The sequence below is a fragment of the Ranitomeya variabilis genome, chromosome 1, assembly GCF_051348905.1.
Source record: "Ranitomeya variabilis isolate aRanVar5 chromosome 1, aRanVar5.hap1, whole genome shotgun sequence".
Classification (NCBI taxonomy): domain Eukaryota; kingdom Metazoa; phylum Chordata; class Amphibia; order Anura; family Dendrobatidae; genus Ranitomeya; species Ranitomeya variabilis.
Genome location: NC_135232.1, coordinates 659,301,468 through 659,326,810, shown reverse-complemented (window position 1 = coordinate 659,326,810; position 25,343 = coordinate 659,301,468). Strand labels below are relative to the sequence as shown.

The 25,343-nt window shown below is 48.9% G+C and overlaps 1 protein-coding gene across 3 annotated transcripts in view; it reads left to right on the top strand.

Moving 5' to 3' along the window:
* The first annotated feature begins 1,598 nt into the window (after positions 1-1,598).
* The window catches only part of ACTN1 (actinin alpha 1), a 118,082-nt gene continuing 94,337 nt past the window's right edge, over positions 1,599-25,343 (top strand). For 2 of the 3 annotated variants that reach the window (XM_077262943.1, XM_077262950.1), the window contains exon 1: positions 1,612-1,896. In XM_077262943.1, coding sequence (XP_077119058.1) covers positions 1,792-1,896 — 105 coding nt within the window. In that variant the 5' untranslated portion in view covers positions 1,612-1,791. Of the gene's footprint in view, positions 1,897-25,343 lie in introns of all 3 variants that reach the window. The other variant, XM_077262945.1, reaches the window with a different exon arrangement.

Genomic DNA, 25,343 nt, shown 5'->3' with positions numbered 1-25,343 from the left:
TTCACCTGCAAAATAGAAACCAAAAGAATGACCCAGTGACTGATGAGCAAAGACATCAGTAACGTTACTGCTCTTCACAGTCTCTATTCATATACAGTGGTGACGTTACTTCAACAGCGCTGCAGCCAATCAAAGAGCTCACTGGCTCATACCATCTCCACTGGCAGAGCCACAGAGTTCTCTCATTGGCTGCAGCACAGTTGATGCGACATCAGCGCTGCAGACAAACAACGTAGACTGGAGGCAGCAGCGTATTCTCAGAGCTGTAGATCTCCAGAATAGAGGTCCCCCAGCTGCACATGCACAACGCTCCTTATTATTGGGGGACACAATCTAAGTGTCTTTGGTTTTAACACCAATAAGTGAGGGCATATGGATGGATGCATGGACAACCTCTGTGCAGCACTGCATCAGCTCCTTTCCTGTGCACACAGCCCTGCACTCTGCCCCATCTCCTGCAGCCGCTCCTCTCCTGCGCACAGCCCTGCGCTCTGCCCCATCTCCTGCAGCTACTCCTCTCCTGCGCACAGCCCTGCACTCTGCCCTATCCCATGCAGCCATCTTCTCCTGTGCAAAGCCCTGCGCTCTGCCCCATCTCCTGCAGCAGCTCCTCTCCTGGACACAGCCCTGCGTGCTGCCCCATCCCCTGCAGCCGCTCCTCTCCTGGACACAGCCCTGTGCTCTGCCCCATCCCCTGTAGCTGCTCCTCTCCTGCGCACAGCCCTGCGCTCTGCCCCATCCCCTGCAGCCGCTCCTCTCCTGCGCACAGCCCTGCGCTCTGCCCCATCTCCTGCAGCTACTCCTCTCCTGCGCACAGCCCTGCACTATCCCATGCAGCCATCTTCTCCTGTGCAAAGCCCTGCGCTCTGCCCCATCTCCTGCAGCAGCTCCTCTCCTGGACACAGCCCCGCGCTCTGCCCCATCCCCTACAGCTGCTCCTCTTCTGCACACAGCCCCGCACTCTGCCCAATCCCCTACAGCTGCTCCTCTTCTGCACACAGCCCTGTGCTCTGCCCCATCCCCTGCAGCCGCTCCTCTCCTGCGCACAGCCCCGCGCTCTGCCCCATCCCCTACAGCTGCTCCTCTTCTGCACACAGCCCCGCGCTCTGCCCCATCCCCTACAGCTGCTCCTCTTCTGCACACAGCCCCGCGCTCTGCCCCATCCCCTACAGCTGCTCCTCTTCTGCACACAGCCCCGCGCTCTGCCCCATCCCCTACAGCTGCTCCTCTTCTGCACACAGCCCCGCGCTCTGCCCCATCCCCTACAGCTGCTCCTCTTCTACACACAGCCCTGCACTCTGCCCCATCTTCCGCAGCCGCTCCTCTCCTGCACACAGCCCTGCGCTCTGCCCCATCTCCTGCACACAGCCCTGCGCTCTGCCCCATCCCCTGCAGCCGCTCCTCTCCTGCGCACAGCCCCGCGCTCTGCCCCATCTCCTGCGCACAGCCCTGCGCACTGCCCCATCCCCTGCAGCCGCTCCTCTCCTGCGCACAGCCCCGCGCTCTGCCCCATCCTCTGCAGTGCCGGCACGCTGCAGGCTGATTGATGGCCCCGGCCGCCAGTAGCAGTACTAGCAGAGCTCCCAGCCCCGGGCAGGGGACTGACCAATCACACTGCTGGAGGAGGAGGGCTGTCCCCGGCTGCGCCCCCTCCCCTCTCCCGGGCACAGCTCGCACTTGGTTACATTGTAGCGCTGGCTGCACGCTCGGATCCGCTGCTGGTCTGTACAGGGGGTCCCCAGGAGCACTACAAGTCCAAGCATCGCAGAGCTGTATCCGCAGTCACCCGGGATGGATCATTATGACTCTCATCAGACTAATGACTACATGCAGCCGGAGGACGACTGGGATCGGGACCTCCTTTTAGACCCAGCCTGGGAGAAGCAGCAGAGGAAGGTGAGTCCTGCCACCATGCCGCCCGTTGGCCTCTGATCCTCCGCAGCCTGTGTGCTGCACACTTACCCCTGTCTGCTCCATTGTGGCCCCTGCCATCATCTCATCCGAGGAGCCCAAATCCTTCCAAGTCTGCTCCAAGTTTTCACAAATGTCTTACTGCAGTGCCAGCTGTGCCAAACAGTGCTCAGCCATGGAAACTGCTGCATCCCTCTTCTACTTCATTGCCATGGTGTATATGGCCCTGAGCTAAGAAAGGGTTCCAGGTTCCCCAGACTGAGTGCAGAGGACAGGTGGCCCTAATCCGCCCCTGATACCTGTGCACTGAACCTGCTGTAACAGTGCAGTAAACCACCCCTGATACAGCAGGTACAGTGCACAGGTAACCCTACAGTAATCCGCCCCTGATACAGCAGGTACAGTGCACAGGTAACCCTACAGTAATCCGCCCCTGATACAGCAGGTACAGTGCACAGGTAACCCTACAGTAATCCGCCCCTGATACAGCAGGTACAGTGCACAGGTAACCCTACAGTAATCCGCCCCTGATACAGCAGGTACAGTGCACAGGTAACTCTACAGTAATCCGCCCCTGATACAGCAGGTACAGTGCACAGGTAACTCTACAGTAATCCGCCCCTGATACAGCAGGTACAGTGCACAGGTAACCCTACAGTAATCCGCCCCTGATACAGCAGGTACAGTGCACAGGTAACCCTACAGTAATCCGCCCCTGATACAGCAGGTACAGTGCACAGGTAACCCTACAGTAATCCGCCCCTGATACAGCAGGTACAGTGCACAGGTAACTCTACAGTAATCCGCCCCTGATACAGCAGGTACAGTGCACAGGTAACTCTACAGTAATCCGCCCCTGATACAGCAGGTACAGTGCACAGGTAACCCTACAGTAATCCGCCCCTGATACAGCAGGTACAGTGCACAGGTAACCCTACAGTAATCCGCCCCTGATACAGCAGGTACAGTGCACAGGTAACCCTACAGTAATCCGCCCCTGATACAGCAGGTACAGTGCACAGGTAACCCTACAGTAATCCGCCCCTGATACAGCAGGTACAGTGCACAGGTAACTCTACAGTAATCCGCCCCTGATACAGCAGGTACAGTGCACAGGTAACCCTACAGTAATCCGCCCCTGATACAGCAGGTACAGTGCACAGGTAACCCTACAGTAATCCGCCCCTGATACAGCAGGTACAGTGCACAGGTAACTCTACAGTAATCCGCCCCTGATACAGCAGGTACAGTGCACAGGTAACCCTACAGTAATCCGCCCCTGATACAGCAGGTACAGTGCACAGGTAACCCTACAGTAATCCGCCCCTGATACAGCAGGTACAGTGCACAGGTAACCCTACAGTAATCCGCCCCTGATACAGCAGGTACAGTGCACAGGTAACCCTACAGTAATCCGCCCCTGATACAGCAGGTACAGTGCACAGGTAACTCTACAGTAATCCGCCCCTGATACAGCAGGTACAGTGCACAGGTAACCCTACAGTAATCCGCCCCTGATACAGCAGGTACAGTGCACAGGTAACCCTACAGTAATCCGCCCCTGATACAGCAGGTACAGTGCACAGGTAACTCTACAGTAATCCGCCCCTGATACAGCAGGTACAGTGCACAGGTAACCCTACAGTAATCCGCCCCTGATACAGCAGGTACAGTGCACAGGTAACCCTACAGTAATCCGCCCCTGATACAGCAGGTACAGTGCACAGGTAACCCTACAGTAATCCGCCCCTGATACAGCAGGTACAGTGCACAGGTAACACTGCAGTAATCCGCCCCTGATACAGCAGGTACAGTGCACAGGTAACCCTACAGTAATCCGCCCCTGATACAGCAGGTACAGTGCACAGGTAACCCTGCAGTAATCCGCCCCTGATACAGCAGGTACAGTGCACAGGTAACACTGCAGTAATCCGCCCCTGATACAGCAGGTACAGTGCACAGGTAACTCTACAGTAATCCGCCCCTGATACAGCAGGTACAGTGCACAGGTAACTCTACAGTAATCCGCCCCTGATACAGCAGATACAGTGCACAGGTAACACTGCAGTAATCCGCCCCTGATACAGCAGGTACACTGCACAGGTAACCCTGCAGTAATCCGCCCCTGATACAGCAGGTACAGTGCACAGGTAACTCTACAGTAATCCGCCCCTGATACCTGTGCACTGTACCTGCTGTAACAGTGCAGTAAACCACCCCTGATACAGCAGGTACAGTGCACAGGTAACCCTACAGTAATCCGCCCCTGATACAGCAGGTACAGTGCACAGGTAACCCTACAGTAATCCGCCCCTGATACAGCAGGTACAGTGCACAGGTAACTCTACAGTAATCCGCCCCTGATACAGCAGGTACAGTGCAGAGGTAACCCTACAGTAATCCGCCCCTGATACAGCAGGTACAGTGCACAGGTAACACTGCAGTAATCCGCCCCTGATACAGCAGGTACAGTGCACAGGTAACCCTACAGTAATCCGCCCCTGATACAGCAGGTACAGTGCACAGGTAACCCTACAGTAATCCGCCTCTGATACAGCAGGTACAGTGCACAGGTAACTCTACAGTAATCCGCCCCTGATACAGCAGGTACAGTGCAGAGGTAACCCTACAGTAATCCGCCCCTGATACAGCAGGTACAGTGCACAGGTAACCCTACAGTAATCCGCCCCTGATAAAGCAGGTACAGTGCACAGGTAACCCTACAGTAATCCGCCCCTGATACAGCAGGTACAGTGCACAGGTAACCCTACAGTAATCCGCCCCTGATACAGCAGGTACAGTGCACAGGTAACTCTACAGTAATCCGCCCCTGATACAGCAGGTACAGTGCAGAGGTAACTCTACAGTAAGCCGCCCCTGATACAGCAGATACAGTGCACAGGTAACCCTGCAGTAATCCGCCCCTGATACAGCAGGTACAGTGCACAGGTAACCCTGCAGTAATCCGCCCCTGATACAGCAGGTACAGTGCACAGGTAACACTGCAGTAATCCGCCCCTGATACAGCAGGTACAGTGCACAGGTAACTCTACAGTAATCCGCCCCTGATACAGCAGGTACAGTGCACAGGTAACCCTGCAGTAATCCGCCCCTGATACAGCAGGTACAGTGCACAGGTAACTCTACAGTAATCCGCCCCTGATACAGCAGGTACAGTGCACAGGTAACCCTGCAGTAATCCGCCCCTGATACAGCAGGTACAGTGCACAGGTAACCCTGCAGTAATCCGCCCCTGATACAGCAGGTACAGTGCACAGGTAACTCTACAGTAATCCGACCCTGATACAGCAGGTACAGTGCACAGGTAACTCTACAGTAATCCGACCCTGATACAGCAGGTACAGTGCACAGGTAACTCTACAGTAATCCGCCCCTGATACAGCAGGTACAGTGCACAGGTAACTCTACAGTAATCCGCCCCTGATACAGCAGGTACAGTGCACAGGTAACTCTACAGTAATCCGCCCCTGATACAGCAGGTACAGTGCACAGGTAACCCTACAGTAATCCGCCCCTGATACAGCAGGTACAGTGCACAGGTAACCCTACAGTAATCCGCCCCTGATACAGCAGGTACAGTGCACAGGTAACCCTACAGTAATCCGCCCCTGATACAGCAGGTACAGTGCACAGGTAACCCTACAGTAATCCGCCCCTGATACAGCAGGTACAGTGCACAGGTAACCCTACAGTAATCCGCCCCTGATACAGCAGGTACAGTGCACAGGTAACCCTACAGTAATCCGCCCCTGATACAGCAGGTACAGTGCACAGGTAACCCTACAGTAATCCGCCCCTGATACAGCAGGTACAGTGCACAGGTAACTCTACAGTAATCCGCCCCTGATACAGCAGGTACAGTGCACAGGTAACCCTGCAGTAATCCGCCCCTGATACAGCAGGTACAGTGCACAGGTAACTCTACAGTAATCCGCCCCTGATACAGCAGGTACAGTGCACAGGTAACCCTGCAGTAATCCGCCCCTGATACAGCAGGTACAGTGCACAGGTAACCCTGCAGTAATCCGCCCCTGATACAGCAGGTACAGTGCACAGGTAACTCTACAGTAATCCGACCCTGATACAGCAGGTACAGTGCACAGGTAACTCTACAGTAATCCGCCCCTGATACAGCAGGTACAGTGCACAGGTAACTCTACAGTAATCCGCCCCTGATACAGCAGGTACAGTGCACAGGTAACTACAGTAATCCGCCCCTGATACAGCAGGTACAGTGCACAGGTAACCCTACAGTAATCCGCCCCTGATACAGCAGGTACAGTGCACAGGTAACCCTACAGTAATCCGCCCCTGATACAGCAGGTACAGTGCACAGGTAACCCTACAGTAATCCGCCCCTGATACAGCAGGTACAGTGCACAGGTAACTCTACAGTAATCCGCCCCTGATACAGCAGGTACAGTGCAGAGGTAACTCTACAGTAATCCGCCCCTGATACAGCAGGTACAGTGCACAGGTAACCCTACAGTAATCCGCCCCTGATACAGCAGGTACAGTGCACAGGTAACCCTACAGTAATCCGCCCCTGATACAGCAGGTACAGTGCACAGGTAACCCTGCAGTAATCCGACCCTGATACAGCAGGTACAGTGCACAGGTAACCCTGCAGTAATCCGACCCTGATACAGCAGGTACAGTGCACAGGTAACCCTACAGTAATCCGCCCCTGATACAGCAGGTACAGTGCACAGGTAACCCTACAGTAATCCGCCCCTGATACAGCAGGTACAGTGCACAGGTAACTCTACAGTAATCCGACCCTGATACAGCAGGTACAGTGCACAGGTAACTCTACAGTAATCCGCCCCTGATACAGCAGGTACAGTGCACAGGTAACCCTACAGTAATCCGCCCCTGATACAGCAGGTACAGTGCACAGGTAACCCTGCAGTAATCCGCCCCTGATACAGCAGGTACAGTGCACAGGTAACTCTACAGTAATCCGCCCCTGATACAGCAGGTACAGTGCACAGGTAACTCTACAGTAATCCGCCCCTGATACAGCAGGTACAGTGCACAGGTAACACTGCAGTAATCTGCCCCTGATACAGCAGGTACAGTGCACAGGTAACTCTACAGTAATCCGCCCCTGATACAGCAGGTACAGTGCACAGGTAACTCTACAGTAATCCGACCCTGATACAGCAGGTACAGTGCACAGGTAACTCTACAGTAATCCGCCCCTGATACAGCAGGTACAGTGCACAGGTAACTCTACAGTAATCCGCCCCTGATACAGCAGGTACAGTGCACAGGTAACTACAGTAATCCGCCCCTGATACAGCAGGTACAGTGCACAGGTAACCCTACAGTAATCCGCCCCTGATACAGCAGGTACAGTGCACAGGTAACCCTACAGTAATCCGCCCCTGATACAGCAGGTACAGTGCACAGGTAACTCTACAGTAATCCGCCCCTGATACAGCAGGTACAGTGCACAGGTAACCCTACAGTAATCCGCCCCTGATACAGCAGGTACAGTGCACAGGTAACCCTACAGTAATCCGCCCCTGATACAGCAGGTACAGTGCATAGGTAACCCTGCAGTAATCCGACCCTGATACAGCAGGTACAGTGCACAGGTAACCCTGCAGTAATCCGACCCTGATACAGCAGGTACAGTGCACAGGTAACCCTACAGTAATCCGCCCCTGATACAGCAGGTACAGTGCACAGGTAACCCTACAGTAATCCGCCCCTGATACAGCAGGTACAGTGCACAGGTAACTCTACAGTAATCCGACCCTGATACAGCAGGTACAGTGCACAGGTAACTCTACAGTAATCCGCCCCTGATACAGCAGGTACAGTGCACAGGTAACCCTACAGTAATCCGCCCCTGATACAGCAGGTACAGTGCACAGGTAACCCTGCAGTAATCCGCCCCTGATACAGCAGGTACAGTGCACAGGTAACTCTACAGTAATCCGCCCCTGATACAGCAGGTACAGTGCACAGGTAACTCTACAGTAATCCGCCCCTGATACAGCAGGTACAGTGCACAGGTAACACTGCAGTAATCTGCCCCTGATACAGCAGGTACAGTGCACAGGTAACTCTACAGTAATCCGCCCCTGATACAGCAGGTACAGTGCACAGGTAACTCTACAGTAATCCGACCCTGATACAGCAGGTACAGTGCACAGGTAACTCTACAGTAATCCGCCCCTGATACAGCAGGTACAGTGCACAGGTAACTCTACAGTAATCCGCCCCTGATACAGCAGGTACAGTGCACAGGTAACCCTGCAGTAATCCGCCCCTGATACAGCAGGTACAGTGCACAGGTAACCCTACAGTAATCCGCCCCTGATACAGCAGGTACAGTGCTCGGTTAGATTATAGGATCCCACTGCTGATGTCATCACTGCTTCCTCTGGCACACCTAGCCCTCTACTACAGACGTCACATGGTGGAGAAGGATCCATGTATGGTGCCATTGGGGCTCATGTGCTGCCAAGTCAGAATAGGGTGCTATAAGTAGGAGGGTGCAAGGAAACTTCATGGGGTCATCTGAATTGTGTGACCCCGAAAAATTGTCCCACCTCTGGTTACGGTCGGGATCAGTGCACATACATGGAGGAGAGAGAAATGCCAACTTTACATAAAACATTTTGATTAGGCACCTGCATCTGTCATGCGCAAAAACTAATGCACCAGAAAGATGGGACTGATCCCATATCAAACAGAGGTCTCCGTTCCTCCACCAGATGGAAATGTCACCGCAGTGCCCACTCTTGGGCCTCATTCACATGTCCATGAGCCAGGCGTGTTCTTTTCTTGTTTTTTTTTCTTTATGGATATAGCACTTATAGTCTATGGGGCTGATCACTTGTCTATTTTTTTCCTTTTGTGTTCCGTAAAATAATTATGGCACCATACATATCCGTGTTTGATCCGAGTCATAGATCAAAATTATACAAGTCTATGGGGTCCGTTGTGATTGAACAGGCAGTGCCATCATTTTATTCCTGTGATAGAACAAAACAGCCAAAATATACAACCCAGATCTGAATCGTATTGTTTGTTTGATCATGCACCAATCGGTGGTCTCGTTGAATCATAGGGCAGATATAATGAGCTTACCTGAGAGGAGGTCCGCCAGTAGGTAAGATGGGCTCTGGGGTCCTCCAGGTGGCACGTGGCCCATGGAAATGGCTTTATTTACCTGTGCTGCCGAGCAGCTGGTCTGCGGGCATGGCTGACACTGAGACCGGGGGACATTATCTATTATTAAGTACATGTCCTGCTCTCGGATGATGTAAATATATGGCACACTGGTTAGTTATTGATGGCAGGCAGAAATGTTATTACTCTCTATTTTATGAATTGCAGCAACATATACTGAAGTGTTGTACAAGGTGAGGATCCTGGAGAAATACATCTGTCTAGCTAGTTACAGCCAGGATGCCCCCGTCGTCTATGTAAGAATCCCACTGACTTATTATAGGCTGGCGTTTTCTTCCTGTGCACGTTGATGGGTAATTTGGAGTTCTATATCCACTACGATCCAGAGATGACAAGTTGTATTCCCCAGTATTGGATATTATTGAGGGGTTTTGCAATCTGAATATTTTCTAATTTTGGAGGAGTTTACATCACTGCAGGAGGCGTCAAATCCATCCTATGAGATGTGCCATTTACAGCCCACCCGGACCTGTATATGCATGAGGGGATGTATATAAAAACGTGCAAATAAATGTGGAGCCACCGATAAAAGCCACCAGTGAGAGAATTTAATATATTTGTCAGATTTGCTCAAGACAAAAATCAATGCTAAGATCAAATTGGTTACTGCAGCCTTTATGGATATGCTGCCGAGGGAATATTGATCACTCTAGTATCAGGTCACATATGATCGCCCAGATTTTAGACACATGTCCTGGGAGTCCAAAATTTTGGTCGTAAAATTCAAATGTGTTTCACATGGATTTTGCTGCAGAATTGCCCCGCTAAGTTACCCTTACTCACTGCAAGGGTTAAGTCTACAATTAACATGTCAATTTACACACGGATAATACCCGCAACGTGTAGCTGAGATTTGTTTAATCTCATCTAGTTTGCTGTTATTTTACACTGAAGATTTTTTTTTTTTTACATTGGAATATCTTGATGTCAAATCTGCAGATATTAAGGGAAAAAAACCCCCAAAAACCTATAGGTTCCCATAGAAATTAGTGCAAATACCGCCAAACCTGCCAGTTGTGGCAACCCAAGCTGACATCTGGTAAATGAATGACTGGGGAAGCCCAATCCTTTTTATTCATTAGGGAGATAAGAGGAGAGGTTTCTGGCAGCAATTTATAGGGAAGCAATCAGAAAATGACTTGCATGTATTTAAAAAAATAATTTTTTTTTTTTCCTTTTTTATGAGTCTTTATTACAATACAAAAATACTAATCTTGCAATTTTCACGCTGGTAACTCGGCCTTTTTTTACACTCCTACTTCCTGAGTTATCAGCAGTTTCCTTATCATCAGAGGCAGGCTGACACTGACAGGTAACAACAACCTTATACACAGCTGATAACACCAATCGCAATCAGCGATGTCACTGCTGACCTGCTCCTCCTTCCTTCACAATGACCTTAATTACATGATTTGATACAAAAATAGGGTGAGACTCTGTCCATCCTGGTAAATACACATGTGGATTTCCTGAAAGAACAGGAAATTAGTAGACCTGTGTCTAGTGTGACCATCGCAAGATTTTTAATTTTTATCATTCAGATTTTGAAATAAAAAAAAAAAAAATACATGTAATGCAAAATTTGATGTAAATAATCTGCCATTTTCAGTTGATGGCCTCCTTCTAAGGACCCCCATAACTATATTGACAGCTCCTTCTGGCAGCGGCTTATCTCTAGAGAAAACAAAAGGAATCGTCCATTGAAGTTCAACAGTTTGTAGCCTTGTCTCGCCTGACATCATATGTCGGCGAAGAGTCAGGAGACCTCCATACATCATATACTGTATACTTGGGGTGACACCACCTTTACACTTGTGACACCTCCCTTAGTGGGGGGTTATAGCGTAAAATGAATTGTCTTGCAACATCTGCTCAACTGTTTTTGTTACCTGAATGAAGTTTGGCCACAGCCTCGGGGTTTGTGCACATGCTCAGGATTTACAGCATATTTTTTTGTTGCAAAAACCCAGAGTGTTAGCAGATGAAATGCTGCTGAAGGCTGCCGTCACACTAGCAGTATTTGGTCAGTATTTTACCTCAGTATTTGTAAGCCAAAAACCAGGAGTGGGTGATACATACAGAAGCGGTGCATATGTTTCTATTATACTTTTCCTCTAATTGTTCCACTCCTGGTCTTGGCTTAACAATACTGATGTAAAATACTGATCAAACACTGCTAGTGGACGGCAGCCGAAAACATGCCCTTTTTTTTTATACTTTTCTCCCCCCCCCCCCCCCCCCATTTATTTGCATGGGTAAAGCGCAGATTTGACAAAACACTTCGACGGTTCAAATCTGCAAGGAAAAAATAATCAGCTTGGGCATGAGATTCCAGAAATCTTATTCAATTTCCTTATACTGTAAAATTAAGCTTTTTTTTTTCCCCAGCGGAAAAAATAAACACGGCGAAAATGCAACGTGTGAACAAGCCCTAATTAGGCAAATATGATGGCTGTATTACTTCTAGGTATTTTCTAGAAGCATTTTATCAGTAAGTATGTGGTAGGAGGGCAGAAGTCATTGAACAATAGATTTCCTGCGTTGTACAGTATAGGTGTGCAGTAGGGATCTATAGAAGGAAGGTAGTGGGTGTAGTTCATTTTTTGTAACCTATGGTGCAACCTGTATTGCCATGATCTGTTACAGATGAATCTGTAGCTTGTGTGAGGGTGCGTGTCCACGTTCAGGATGGCCGGCGGTTTGGACGGAGCCGCAAACTTCCTCCACCCAAAGCTCCGCCCCCTTCTGGAGACGCAATGATGCCGGATGTGTTCATTGCACACATCCGGCACCATCGCACCCCACACATAGGGCCCTGTGATTTACCTTGCAGCGGCGCAGCAAGGTAAACGGACATGCTGCGATCTAAAAAGACGCGCCGCATGTCTGGAATCGCAGGGCCGCCGGGTGCGTGATAGCATGCATAGTGGAGACGGGATTTGATAAAATCCCCTCCACTATGCTGTAACATCTGGACCCTGCGGATTGAACGCTGCGGCTCCACGCATCGTTCAATCCGCTGCTATTGCGGATGTAAAACGGCCCATGGACACATACCCTAAAGGTGCCTTCACTCTAAGCGACTTTACAACGACAGCGATCCGTGACGTTGCAGCGTCCTGGCTAGCGATATCGTTGTGTTTGACACGCAGCAGCGATCAGGATCCCGCTGTGAGATCGCTGGTCGTTGCTGAAAGTCCAGAACTTTATTTGGTCGCTGGATCTCCCGCTGACATCGGTGTGTGTGACACCGATCCAGCGATGTCTTCACTGGTAACCAGGGTAAACATCGGGTTACTAAGCGCTTAGTAACCCGATGTTTACCCTGGTTACCATTGTAAATGTAAAAAAAAAAACACATACTCACATTCCGGTGCCCGGCGTCCGCTTCCCTGCACTCCTCCTGCATCCTGTGTAAGTGCCGGCCGTAAAGCAGAGCGGTGACGTCACCGCTCTGCTCTGTGGGAGATGCCGGAGATGTTCGGCGCTGACACAGGATGCAGGAGGAGTGCAGGGAAGCGGATGCCGGGCACCGGAATGTGAGTATGTGTTTTTTTTTTTTTACTTTTACAATGGTAACCAGGGTAAACATCGGGTTACTAAGCGCGGCCCTGCGCTTAGTAACCCAATGTTTACCCTGGTTACCAGGGGACTTCGGCATCGTTGGTCGCTGGAGAGCGGTCTGTGTGACAGCTCCCCATCGACCACACAACGACTAAACAGCGACGCTGCAGCGATCGGCATCGTTGTCTGTATCGCTGCAGCGTCGCTTAGTGTGAAGGTACCTGTGCACACGTCCGGATTTCTTGCAGAAATTTCCTGAAGAAAACCGGAAATTTTCTGCAAGAAATCCGCATTTTTTTTTTTTTGCGTTTTTTTCGCGTTTTTTTAGCATCCTGCAAGCGTAATTAGCTTGCAGAATGCTAAAGTTTTCCAAGTGATCTGTAGCATGGCTTGGAAAACTGACTGACAGGTTGGTCACACTTGTCAAACATAGTGTTTGACAAGTGTGACCAACTTTTTACTATAGATGCAGCCTATGCAGCATCTATAGTAAAAGATAGAATGTTTAAAAATAATAAAAAAAATGTTTATACTCACCTGCAGGCGTCCGTTCCTATAGATGCCAGTGTGGTTCAGGACCTTCCATGACGTCGCGGTCACGTGAGCGGTCACATGACCGGTCTCGACCAATCACAAGACAGTGACATCATCGCAGGTCCTTCACCGCACACCAGCTATAGAAACCGAAGCGGCAGCATGCAGCGGAGAGGCGGGAAGACATCGAAGGTGAGTATATGACTATTTTTTATTTTAATTCTTATTTTTTGACCAATTATATGGTGCCCAGTCCGTGGAGGAGAGTCTCCTCTCCTCCACCCTGGGTACCAACCGCACATAATCTGCTTACTTCCCGCATGGTGGGCACAGCCCCGTGCGGGAAGTAAGCAGATCAATGCACTCCTAGGTGTGCGGAATCCCCGCAATTCCGCATTTTAATGAACATGTTGCTTTTTTTTCCGCGATGTGATTTTTTCGCGGAAAAAAGGCTACATTTGCACAAAAAATGCGGAATACACTGAAAATAATGGGAGGCATATGTTACCGTTTTTTTCGCGTTTTTATCACATTTTTATAGCGAAAAAACGCGAAAAATACTGAACGTGTGCACTTGGCCTGACTACAACTCCCAGCATGCTCTGACATAATCTGGAGAGCCACAAATCACCGGTCATTATGTTATACAAATGTATTAGATGAAAGACCACTGTGAGACTTTTTTCTTTGTAGCGCTTTTTGTTCTGAGTAGTTTTCTGGTCTTTCTCCTCAGTGTTTGCTTTTGTAGATAAGGTTAGTGGTGTTGACCATCAGGCACCTCTTGGCCCTATTATTTGTATGTCTTACAAGAAAAGGGTCTATTTGTAGGAAAATTGATTTATGGATCCTGATAGAAAGCCATAGGCCTTCTGTTTGCTTCTTGAAATAACTTGCAGTTTTTTTTATTTGAGTCAAAGTTCATAGTAGATACAAAAGAAATGCAAAATATAATGGACTTTTATGTCTTCCTGCTGGATACAGGAAAGATATATATCTTGGTATCGTGTTAGACAGTGGATAGAAAAAATTTTAGAATTGAGAGTCCTCAAAAGTATCAACCACTGAGGACTCTCAATTCTAAATATTTTCCTGCTGGATAAAATTCTGGCTTTGGTTTAAAAAAAAAAACAACAAAAAACTAGAAGTGATTGGTTTTCCAGGAAGAAAGGAAAAAAAGTATGACCCCACCATTAATGGGAATCTGTCAGTTGGATCCACCCTCCTAAGCTGTCTATATGGGCATGCAGGTCATAGAAAGATGGATAGCTTGATATCTGTGATCCAGTGTGTTATTCTCGAGAAACGGTTTTTCCTTGATATGTAAATGAGCTGTTGAGATATATGGGCCGGGCATAGATCTCCCTGAGAATCTGCCTCCAAATGAAAAGGGACGTTAGTAATGAGACATGTAGATCAGGAAAGCAGACTGTCAGTCGTTACATGTCTCACACTGGTAACTGTTAAAAAAAACCAAAACAAACAATGGCACAAAAAAAATGAATACAAGACCCACCAAAGCACCCTGATGTGTGTCTGAGTCAAATAGATGACAGAGAATAGCTGATTCCCTAATAAGGGAAATGCAGTATATTTCATACTGTGAAAAGTGCAGGCATGCCAAAAAAAAATCAATGCATGTATATATTACTCATAAGTAAATAGTTTAATAACATAAATTATTATACAAAAACCAAGGAGGAATGCTAAAGGGAAAATGGGGTGTAATCTCAGCCGGCGCATATTGCCACCAATTGTGACTTACTTCCTCAGGGGTAAATCCGATATATGTCAGCCATTAGTGATGAGTGAACGTTCTGGGATAAGGCGTTATCCGAGCATGTTCGGGTGCTAAGAGTATCTCCGGCGTGCTCGAATACTATGTTCAAGTCCCCGTGGCCTCATGTCTCTCCGCTGCTAAATCGCCACAATACATGCAGGGATTGTGTAACAGTTGCGGGGACTCGAACATATTATTCAAGCATGCCGAAGACAGTCAGTTAGCACCCGAGCATGCTCAGATAACACCTTATCCTGGCACATTCGCTCATCACTAGTGGCCATCAGTCAAGGCTAATGAAGAACGTAATGACCCACATTTAATAATGCCGACAAGCACATGCCAATATAACATTTGCTGTAAATTACTGCTCCACTGTCGTAAGCCTGTGCTCATTCTATTTGTTGTCTATTATTTAAAATGTGTCTACACCAAAATTCTGGTTAGTTGCATTAGAAACCAGGCGCAAGTAGCTTTTAGAGCATGTGGGCCAGTAGTGTTGTTATGAAGTGAGCTAAGGTACAGCAGACATTGTATCTACTGTATAATTGTCTAAGGGTCACTTCCGTCTGTCTGTCACGGATATTCATTGGTCGCGGCCTCTGTCTGTCATGGAATCCAAGTTGCTGATTGGTCGTGGCAAAACAGCCACGACCAATCAGCGACGAGCACAGTCCGGCAGAAAAATGGGCGCTCCTTCCTCCCTGCAGTCAGTGCCCGCTCTGTACTCCCCTCCAGTCTGCCCTCACACAGGGTTAATGGCAGTGGTAACGGACCGCTTTATGCCGCGGTGTAACGCACTCCGTTACCGCTACTATCAACCCTGTGTGACCAACTTTTTACTATTCATGCTGCCTATGCAGCATGAATAGTAAAACGATCTAATGTTAAAAATAATAATAAAAAATAATAAATCATTATATACTCACCGTCCGTTGGCCCCCGGATCGACAACAGGCCTTTCCCGCTCCTCGCGACGCTCCGGTAACCGGTCCATGCTGCGATCTTGCGAGATGATGACGTAGCGGTCTCGCGAGACCGCTACGTCGTCATCTCGCGAAACCGCAATGCACTCTTGGGACCGGAGCGCAGGAGCAGCGTCGGTAACCGCTTTGCTTGGATCTGGAAGGTGAGTATATAACTATTTTTTATTGTATTTCTTTTTTTAACAGGGATATGATGCCCACATTGCTATATACTACGTAGCTGGGCAATATACTACGTGGCTGCGCAATATACTACGTGGGCTGCGCAATGTACAGCGTGGGCTGCGCAATGTACCGCGTGGGCTGCGCAATGTACCGCGTGGGCTGCGCAATGTACCGCGTGGGCTGCGCAATGTACCGCGTGGGCTGCGCAATGTACCGCGTGGGCTGCGCAATGTACCGCGTGGGCTGCGCAATGTACCGCGTGGGCTGCGCAATGTACCGCGTGGGCTGCGCAATGTACCGCGTGGGCTGCGCAATGTACCGCGTGGGCTGCGCAATGTACCGCGTGGGCTGCGCAATGTACCGCGTGGGCTGCGCAATGTACCGCGTGGGCTGCGCAATGTACCGCGTGGGCTGCGCAATGTACCGCGTGGGCTGCGCAATGTACCGCGTGGGCTGCGCAATGTACCGCGTGGGCTGCGCAATGTACCGCGTGGGCTGCGCAATGTACCGCGTGGGCTGCGCAATGTACCGCGTGGGCTGCGCAATGTACAGCGTGGGCTGTGCTATACACTACGCATACATATTCTAGAATACCCTATGCGTTAGAATCGGGCCACCATCTAGTCTTAGATAATTGTGCAGATTTTGGTGACGATCCATTATAGTAAAGTTGGCCGAAGCCGATACATTGGGGGGATAACGTATTGCGTATGTGGCCCTCCCAGGAGTTCCCCATTGGAAAATATGGGGTAGGGGGATTAGACAGGTCAGCATATCTGATCTTTTGTTTCCACAAGAGATCAATAAAATTTTAGCATGCACAGAATTTTTCTATATAAAATTCAACATTGACATACTTGTGTGCAGATGCCATCAAGATGATTTTCATGCTCTATTTTTGCATTAGTGAGTTTCCTTCTAAATTGTCAATATCTAAATTTGATACTTTTAACATCCTACCCATCCCCACAACTACACAGCAGGGTGTTATGGTAAAATCAGTTTTGGAGGCATCTATCTGTATGCATCTGCTTTTTTGAAACAGAAGAATAGCATAAATGGTGCTACCATCAGATGATTTGGTGTCCTTGTGTTCATGCCTGTTAGAGAAGAATCGGACGGCCGTATAACTCAGACGAGGATTGCAAAGCAATGGTTAGACTGGCCGTCGGCTATCCCAACCCGAGCGTGATGGCATGTATTTTTATTAATCTGCACACTCGGGTCATGGCAGTCCAAGCATTACGTTGAGATATTTGGCCTATTTACAGTATATGGCTGACTATTACCTTCGTCAAACAATTCCTCAGTTGCATGAGATGGCAATAGACAGTGGCTCATCTTCCCTAAGAACCGAGGCTCGCACGGGTTGGAGTTCAGTCCCTATTTTGCTCAAGATCTGTTGTCCAGTGAGAGGCAGGATCCCCCCATACAGATTAAATAGGCCATTCATTTGGTTTTCCACTATAAAGAAAGTAGATCCCAAATGCTCTAAATTACCTAGGATAACAAAGAGAGCAAGTACTCGCTTTTTGCAATTGCTGCACCGACTCCCACCGCTGCTGTGACGGAACGTAGCGGTCTACAGACCAGTTGTGCTTTGGATTTTTTTTTTTTAAAGGGAATCATAAAGCTGAGTAGAGTAGTGAGCGCTAGGCTAGTGGGGAGCCCACTCCAGCGCTAGGCTAGTGGGGAGCCCACTCCAGCGCTAGGCTAGTGGGGAGCCCACTCCAGCGCTAGGCTAGTGGGGAGCCCACTCCAGCGCTAGGCTAGTGGGGAGCCCACTCCAGCGCTAGGCTAGTGGGGAGCCCACTCCAGCGCTAGGCTAGTGGGGAGCCCACTCCAGCGCTAGGCTAGTGGGGAGCCCACTCCAGCGCTAGGCTAGTGGGGAGCCCACTCCAGCGCTAGGCTAGTGGGGAGCCCACTCCAGCGCTAGGCTAGTGGGGAGCCCACTCCAGCGCTAGGCTAGTGGGGAGCCCACTCCAGCGCTAGGCTAGTGGGGAGCCCACTCCAGCGCTAGGCTAGTGGGGAGCCCACTCCAGCGCTAGGCTAGTGGGGAGCCCACTCCAGCGCTAGGCTAGTGGGGAGCCCACTCCAGCGCTAGGCTAGTGGGGAGCCCACTCCAGCGCTAGGCTAGTGGGGAGCCCACTCCAGCGCTAGGCTAGTGGGGAGCCCACTCCAGCGCTAGGCTAGTGGGGAGCCCACTCCAGCGCTAGGCTAGTGGGGAGCCCACTCCAGCGCTAGGCTAGTGGGGAGCCCACTCCAGCGCTAGGCTAGTGGGGAGCCCACTCCAGCGCTAGGCTAGTGGGGAGCCCACTCCAGCGCTAGGCTAGTGGGGAGCCCACTCCAGCGCTAGGCTAGTGGGGAGCCCACTCCAGCGCTAGGCTAGTGGGGAGCCCACTCCAACCGTTTAATATCAACTAAAGTCCTGATTCATAAGGCTCAGGTCAAGAATAATCGCCATATCAGTATCAGATAGAGAAAGCCACATTTTTCGTAATATGTAAATAAACTGTTAAGATCTATGGGCTGGATGTAGATCTCCCTGGTAACATACCCTTTCATATAAATGAAGCTGATTTTTGAATGTTCCAGGAAAAAATATTGTCTGTCCTTTGATTTATTTTTTCTTACATGCTGTCAAGAAAAAAAAATATCAAGTTGTGAGCCCTGCTTTGTATCATCCAACCTGAGCTCTGATGTGACACCAGGAAGGATAGTTTGATGCCATCTTATAATGTGCATGTGAGCTATTCTAGTACATGATATTTGATGGCCGTCAGAATGATTTATTTGTATGTGTGTTAGTGCAAAAATTACTGCAAAACGCCGAAGTATTTGCAAAATGACGGCTCGTGTGCTGCAACATATGATATACGGTAACTTTTAGGGTATGTGCACACGCTGCAGATTTTGCTGCGGAACCGCAGCGTTTCCACAGCTGCGGGTCCGCACCGGTTTCCCATGAGTTTACAGTACAATGTAAACCTATGGGAAACGAAATCCGCAGTGCACATGCTGTGGAAAAAAAGGTGCGGAAATGCATGTCAATTCTTTGTGCAGAATCCGCAGCAGTTTTTCACCTGCTCCAATAGAAATCTGCAGGTGAAAACCCACAGAGGAAACCGCGATAAATCCGCCGGAAAAACCACAGCGGTTTTGCACTGCGGATTTATCAAATCCACTGCGGAAAATTCCTTAAAGGAATCCGCAGCGTGTGCACAAGCCCTTAAAGTGTTCTATTGGCATTCCAACCATTCACTATATACTAAACACATAGTGACTCTGTTATTAGTACATCACTAAGTGCAGATTTGCCTATAAGAATATTGGAAGTGTCTTGAAATTTTAAAATAATGTTATTTTGATGTAAGTTTCTCCTAAATGATGAAGTGCCATGTTTAGTGTCTTGATCTTTTTATCGCATGCCTGCAGCCCTTATGGTACCATATACCATGTTGTGAAATATCCCCCCTCCTGTAAATTCCCACCAGCCTCCCATGACCTAATAGTCATCCGCTGCTTTTTCATCTCTGCAGTATTTCCGCTTCACATCCAAGATAGCCCCCCCTCTCCTTCTTTCCATCTGCCACATATTACTGGGAAACATATGTAGATAAAATAAGGAGCGCTCGTCTAATCAATATCGTTAGAAAGTTCTGCGCTCGCTGACTTACAAGTTGGCTCATGTACAGATAGTCGCAGGCGTGCATGGTATGTTGACCTATGCTCAGTCCCAGGGCTGCAGACTTGTCTGTCCTAGTAGCAGATTATCTGTTATGATCTGCTATATAAACTCTACATAATGTAATTACATGAGTGTATATAGCACCGTAGTATGGAAGCTGCTAGACTAGTCTCAGCCGCCTAACGCTCAACATTTGCTCTCTGCTCCCCCAATATCTGGAAGTCCCAGCACTGTTGTGTGTATTGATAATGAGAACACACTGATTCCCCTTTTTACACTCTTGATTACTCACATATATTGTTTGCATATCCTCGCCATGTCAAAAAGCACTGTTAACCTGTAGATACGGTTACTATCATTCAGTGCAACAGCCGGGCAAAGTCTGTCTGCCAGGAGGAAATTCACTTTATTCCTCCTGGCAGTCTCTGGCTTTCAGTCATAGGGGTGTTCGTTACGGCTTCGGTCACCGTGGCTGTAACAACACCCCAGCACTGACTGACAACTGGTTGAGCTACAGAGCCAGCTGTCAGTCAGTGCTTGGGCGTGTTAACGGGCCGCCGCTCACTATGCACTGAGCAGTGACTGAAGCCACACCTCTATGACCGAAAGCCGGAGGCTATGGACTGCGCTGTAACTGAAGCCATTCCTCTATGACTGAATACTGGAGGCTGTGTACTGAGCGGTGACTGAAGCTGCATTTCTGTGACTGAAAGCCGGAGGCTGTGCACTGAGTGGTGACTGAAGCTGCACTTCTATGACTGAAAGCCAGAGGTGCCGGGAGGAATAAAGTTAATTTCATCCTGCTAGCTGGGCTTTCAGTGCTATTAACCTGCAAATTGACCCGATAACTGCAGGTTAATAGCATTTGGGGACATGACTGGTTCCCTTTAACACAATCCGTTTTCAAGGGCTCCAATGCACATAAGACTATCGGCCGAACCTGTAGTTATTGTCCGGAGCACCCAACTATAGTCTAAGGTGAATGGAGGTCTTAAAGCATGCCTCATAGCATTCCTTACTGTGAGCTGTTCTCGCTAAATAATGCAGCTTGTGGAAGTGCATATGTCCAGTATAATGCGTGTCCAGTATAATGCGTGTCCAGTATAATGCGTGTCCAGTATAATGCGTGTCCAGTATAATGCGTGTCCAGTATAATGCGTGTCCAGTATAATGCGTGTCCAGTATAATGCGTGTCCAGTGTAATGCGTGTCCAGTGTAATGCGTGTCCAGTGTAATGCGTGTCCAGTGTAATGCGTGTCCAGTGTAATGCGTGTCCAGTGTAATGCGTGTCCAGTGTAATGCGTGTCCAGTGTAATGCGTGTCCAGTGTAATGCGTGTCCAGTGTAATGCGTGTCCAGTGTAATGCGTGTCCAGTGTAATGCGTGTCCAGTGTAATGCGTGTCCAGTGTAATGCGTGTCCAGTGTAATGCGTGTCCAGTGTAATGCGTGTCCAGTGTAATGCGTGTCCAGTGTAATGCGTGTCCAGTGTAATGCGTGTCCAGTGTAATGCGTGTCCAGTGTAATGCGTGTCCAGTGTAATGCGTGTCCAGTGTAATGCGTGTCCAGTGTAATGCGTGTCCAGTGTAATGCGTGTCCAGTGTAATGCGTGTCCAGTGTAATGCGTGTCCAGTGTAATGCGTGTCCAGTGTAATGCGTGTCCAGTGTAATGCGTGTCCAGTGTAATGCGTGTCCAGTGTAATGCGTGTCCAGTGTAATGCGTGTCCAGTGTAATGCGTGTCCAGTGTAATGCGTGTCCAGTGTAATGCGTGTCCAGTGTAATGCGTGTCCAGTGTAATGCGTGTCCAGTGTAATGCGTGTCCAGTGTAATGCGTGTCCAGTGTAATGCGTGTCCAGTGTAATGCGTGTCCAGTGTAATGCGTGTCCAGTGTAATGCGTGTCCAGTGTAATGCGTGTCCAGTGTAATGCGTGTCCAGTGTAATGCGTGTCCAGTGTAATGCGTGTCCAGTGTAATGCGTGTCCAGTGTAATGCGTGTCCAGTGTAATGCGTGTCCAGTGTAATGCGTGTCCAGTGTAATGCGTGTCCAGTGTAATGCGTGTCCAGTGTAATGCGTGTCCAGTGTAATGCGTGTCCAGTGTAATGCGTGTCCAGTGTAATGCGTGTCCAGTGTAATGCGTGTCCAGTGTAATGCGTGTCCAGTGTAATGCGTGTCCAGTGTAATGCGTGTCCAGTGTAATGCGTGTCCAGTGTAATGCGTGTCCAGTGTAATGCGTGTCCAGTGTAATGCGTGTCCAGTGTAATGCGTGTCCAGTGTAATGCGTGTCCAGTGTAATGCGTGTCCAGTGTAATGCGTGTCCAGTGTAATGCGTGTCCAGTGTAATGCGTGTCCAGTGTAATGCGTGTCCAGTGTAATGCGTGTCCAGTGTAATGCGTGTCCAGTGTAATGCGTGTCCAGTGTAATGCGTGTCCAGTGTAATGCGTGTCCAGTGTAATGCGTGTCCAGTGTAATGCGTGTCCAGTGTAATGCGTGTCCAGTGTAATGCGTGTCCAGTGTAATGCGTGTCCAGTGTAATGCGTGTCCAGTGTAATGCGTGTCCAGTGTAATGCGTGTCCAGTGTAATGCGTGTCCAGTGTAATGCGTGTCCAGTGTAATGCGTGTCCAGTGTAATGCGTGTCCAGTGTAATGCGTGTCCAGTGTAATGCGTGTCCAGTGTAATGCGTGTCCAGTGTAATGCGTGTCCAGTGTAATGCGTGTCCAGTGTAATGCGTGTCCAGTGTAATGCGTGTCCAGTGTAATGCGTGTCCAGTGTAATGCGTGTCCAGTGTAATGCGTGTCCAGTGTAATGCGTGTCCAGTGTAATGCGTGTCCAGTGTAATGCGTGTCCAGTGTAATGCGTGTCCAGTGTAATGCGTGTCCAGTGTAATGCGTGTCCAGTGTAATGCGTGTCCAGTGTAATGCGTGTCCAGTGTAATGCGTGTCCAGTGTAATGCGTGTCCAGTGTAATGCGTGTCCAGTGTAATGCGTGTCCAGTGTAATGCGTGTCCAGTGTAATGCGTGTCCAGTGTAATGCGTGTCCAGTGTAATGCGTGTCCAGTGTAATGCGTGTCCAGTGTAATGCGTGTCCAGTGTAATGCGTGTCCAGTGTAATGCGTGTCCAGTGTAATGCGTGTCCAGTGTAATGCGTGTCCAGTGTAATGCGTGTCCAGTGTAATGCGTGTCCAGTGTAATGCGTGTCCAGTGTAATGCGTGTCCAGTGTAATGCGTGTCCAGTGTAATGCGTGTCCAGTGTAATGCGTGTCCAGTGTAATGCGTGTCCAGTGTAATGCGTGTCCAGTGTAATGCGTGTCCAGTGTAATGCGTGTCCAGTGTAATGCGTGTCCAGTGTAATGCGTGTCCAGTGTAATGCGTGTCCAGTGTAATGCGTGTCCAGTGTAATGCGTGTCCAGTGTAATGCGTGTCCAGTGTAATGCGTGTCCAGTGTAATGCGTGTCCAGTGTAATGCGTGTCCAGTGTAATGCGTGTCCAGTGTAATGCGTGTCCAGTGTAATGCGTGTCCAGTGTAATGCGTGTCCAGTGTAATGCGTGTCCAGTGTAATGCGTGTCCAGTGTAATGCGTGTCCAGTGTAATGCGTGTCCAGTGTAATTGCGTGTCCAGTGTATTGCGTGTCCAGTGTAATTGCGTGTCCAGTGTAATTGCGTGTCCAGTGTAATTGCGTGTCCAGTGTAATTGCGTGTCCAGTGTAATGCGTGTCCAGTGTAATGCGTGTCCAGTATAATGCGTGTCCAGTATAATGCGTGTCCAGTATAATGCGTGTCCAGTATAATTGCGTGTCCAGTATAATGCGTGTCCAGTATAATCCCTTCCATAGTGCTGGTGTCTAGACACCTTCAATATGTATTTTTAATTATTAGACCAATGAAATATCTCTGCTTTATACTGAAAGCAGCGACCCCCACCTCTGCCAGCATGTAATTGCCAGTACAGCCACTGTAATCTTTCCCTCTCCCAATGGCACGTGCAGGGCAGTAGTGTTACTGTGTTACGTCCTTGTACTCCGCACTGAAATGGTCACTGTTATTTCAGTAAACTTTGCATAAAGTATTAGTACATTGTGACTATAAGAAACTTTGTAATATATCTTAGCATAGAAATCTACTGATTTCTTCACTTATGAACCTTTTTCCCCTCCTGACTCCTGAACTCACCATTTGGGAAAAAAAAAACAACTCCACTCCATCTTGGGGAAAGCACAACAGACTTGCCACTCACTAAGGATCAGATGACCGCTCCATTTATTCGCTCGAGAGGAAAAATAAGTGAGGAGTAGTCAGCAAAGTGAGAAATCGGGCGAATCAAGCTGCATCTTCATGCATCCATTTTACCTTATTCCAGTGCTGGATTCACAGGAATCCAGCTCAGTACTTCTGTGAAATGTCTTCCATGCTGCTTCTGACTCCTGTCACTGTTAGGCCGGGACTTGATGCGAGAGACTCATTCAATGGCAGAAACTCGCAAGTGTGACCCCAGCCTTACAGTGATTATTTACCGTTTGCAGCGGTGACATCACAACAGTAGCGCTGCCGCCATTCCTTGGGGTCAGCATGACCGGCAGTGGAAAATTCCTTAAATATTTGGAAGGTCTTTGCTTGCTATTGATGAAAGGAAACCATTTATATGTCAGCTGTGAGAAGTGTTGGGTATATGGGAAGGTTTCCATTCTTTGATGGCAAGCCGGGATCTGGAATTGACGATGCGTGGTAGATAATGGCGCACAATTTAATTGTGTTCTTTCTACAATGATTAGGACTTTTGGATGACGTTATACTACAGGAAGTACTTTGAGACTATGGAGCTTTTCAGATGCCTAGTAATGATGTATATCCAGACTAAATATATCTCCTGGCTAGTTCTCCTGATTGATCCCTCGGGCCGTATAGTGAATTGTATACGCCAATCACATGTATCCATTTACAATCCCTGGATTGAAAATAGATACATATCTGGCAGGAACCAAAGGAATATAGTGGGCTGCTGCTCATACGTGTGGCCCCCTCTTCATATAAAGCCCTGCTCTATTATGGGGGAACCGGAAGCACAGTCTGCTGGATATTAAATCTACACTCGGGGAGGGGGTGGAAAATTAGTGAGTGGCCCCCCGAGGGAACACTGGCCTTGTTTGGAGTTGGACATTTCTATAGAGCGTTTATTGTTTGGCGACACTCCTGGAAAGATCTGCTGCAGTCTTTGCTCGTGACCACATGAGCAGACCCCGGAGCCTTTAATCCCCCTTAAATTCCTTACAACCACAGCCTGTGTGAGCGGGACAGAGAGGCGACAAGTCCCTGTTAATTGCATGCCAAAGTCTACTATTAAAGGGGTATTAAAAATATAAATAAATATATATATATATATATCTTAAATGCATATGCAGCATTTGGGACTAAAAATCATTTTTGCAATATTTAGTTTCATTAAAAAATGTTGCATCCTTTTTTTTTTTTTTTGTTTCTTTATTTGCACATTCTGC